At 40.0% G+C, this 852-nt stretch overlaps 1 protein-coding gene across 1 annotated transcript in view; it reads left to right on the top strand.

Annotated features, from left to right (window-relative positions):
* LOC137995275 (ATP-dependent DNA helicase RecQ-like) overlaps positions 1 to 608 on the top strand; it is a 1,205-nt gene extending 597 nt beyond the window's left edge. Inside the window, exons 2-3 of the mRNA XM_068840849.1 lie at positions 1 to 59; positions 391 to 608. The exon at positions 1 to 59 is cut by the window's left edge and continues 27 nt beyond it. Of these exons, the coding sequence (XP_068696950.1) occupies positions 1 to 59; positions 391 to 608 (277 nt within the window). The remainder of the gene's footprint in view (positions 60 to 390) is intronic.
* Positions 609 to 852: the final 244 nt, after the last annotated feature.

Below are 852 nucleotides of genomic sequence, written 5' to 3'. Positions count from 1 at the left end.
TATAGCTTTTCGCGAGGCGTTTGGGAAATTATCGACCCTAAGATCGTTTTGTAAGCAGGGTAAGTTGTATGTTGTACGTTCATATTTTCAATTTCTGTATTATAAGACCTGACACTAGACTTTCCCCTTCCTTCAAACAGCCATAATGTAAATATTTGAAAGTAACCTGTGAGCAAGGTCTCTCGCAAAGCTACTAATTTGAAAGATTTATTTACTGTATTCTGGACCATCTTAACGTTTTTCAGTGTTATCCACGTAAGATCCAGAAACCCTTGAAGTTTTACTATATCCTTTTTTCTTCTGATAGCTTATATGCTATGTTACCCCTACAAGCCTTTAAGTTGACACATATCAGTCAACGAGCCTTATCAGTTTTTGTTTCTTCTTTAGGGTCTCCTATTCTAGCTCTTTCTGCCACTGCAGATGGACAGACACAAAGTGTCATAATTAAAGAGTTGGAAATGAAAGAGGTGAAGAAGTTTTACGTCAGCCCAAACTGGCCAAATCTCTCTCTCTCTCCTCGCCCGCCCACCAACCCCGAAAGAGAGCTTGCTCGCAGGCTACACCCTGGTCAGAGTTTTTCTCTGTCAATCAGTCAAGTCTGTTGATATATGTGCTACACGGCCAACGTTTGTAAAAACGTAACCCTTCCATGTAATAGGCCATTTCCGAGGTTATGTCTTCCTCCTCTTCAAAGAGAGTCTAAGTGCGAAGTTTTTCTTATGAAAATTAGTTTCCATTCATATGTAAAGTAGAACTAATTAACATCACAAAAACTTCGCACTTAGACTCGCTTTGAAGAGGAGGCAGACGTGAACTCGGAAATGGGCTATTGAAAAAACTTACCCGAGC

This window comes from Montipora foliosa, chromosome 3 (assembly GCF_036669935.1).
Source record: "Montipora foliosa isolate CH-2021 chromosome 3, ASM3666993v2, whole genome shotgun sequence".
In the NCBI taxonomy this organism is placed as follows: Eukaryota; Metazoa; Cnidaria; class Anthozoa; order Scleractinia; family Acroporidae; genus Montipora; species Montipora foliosa.
Note: the sequence above shows the minus strand (reverse complement) of the source record. Positions and strands in the feature narration are given on the sequence as shown.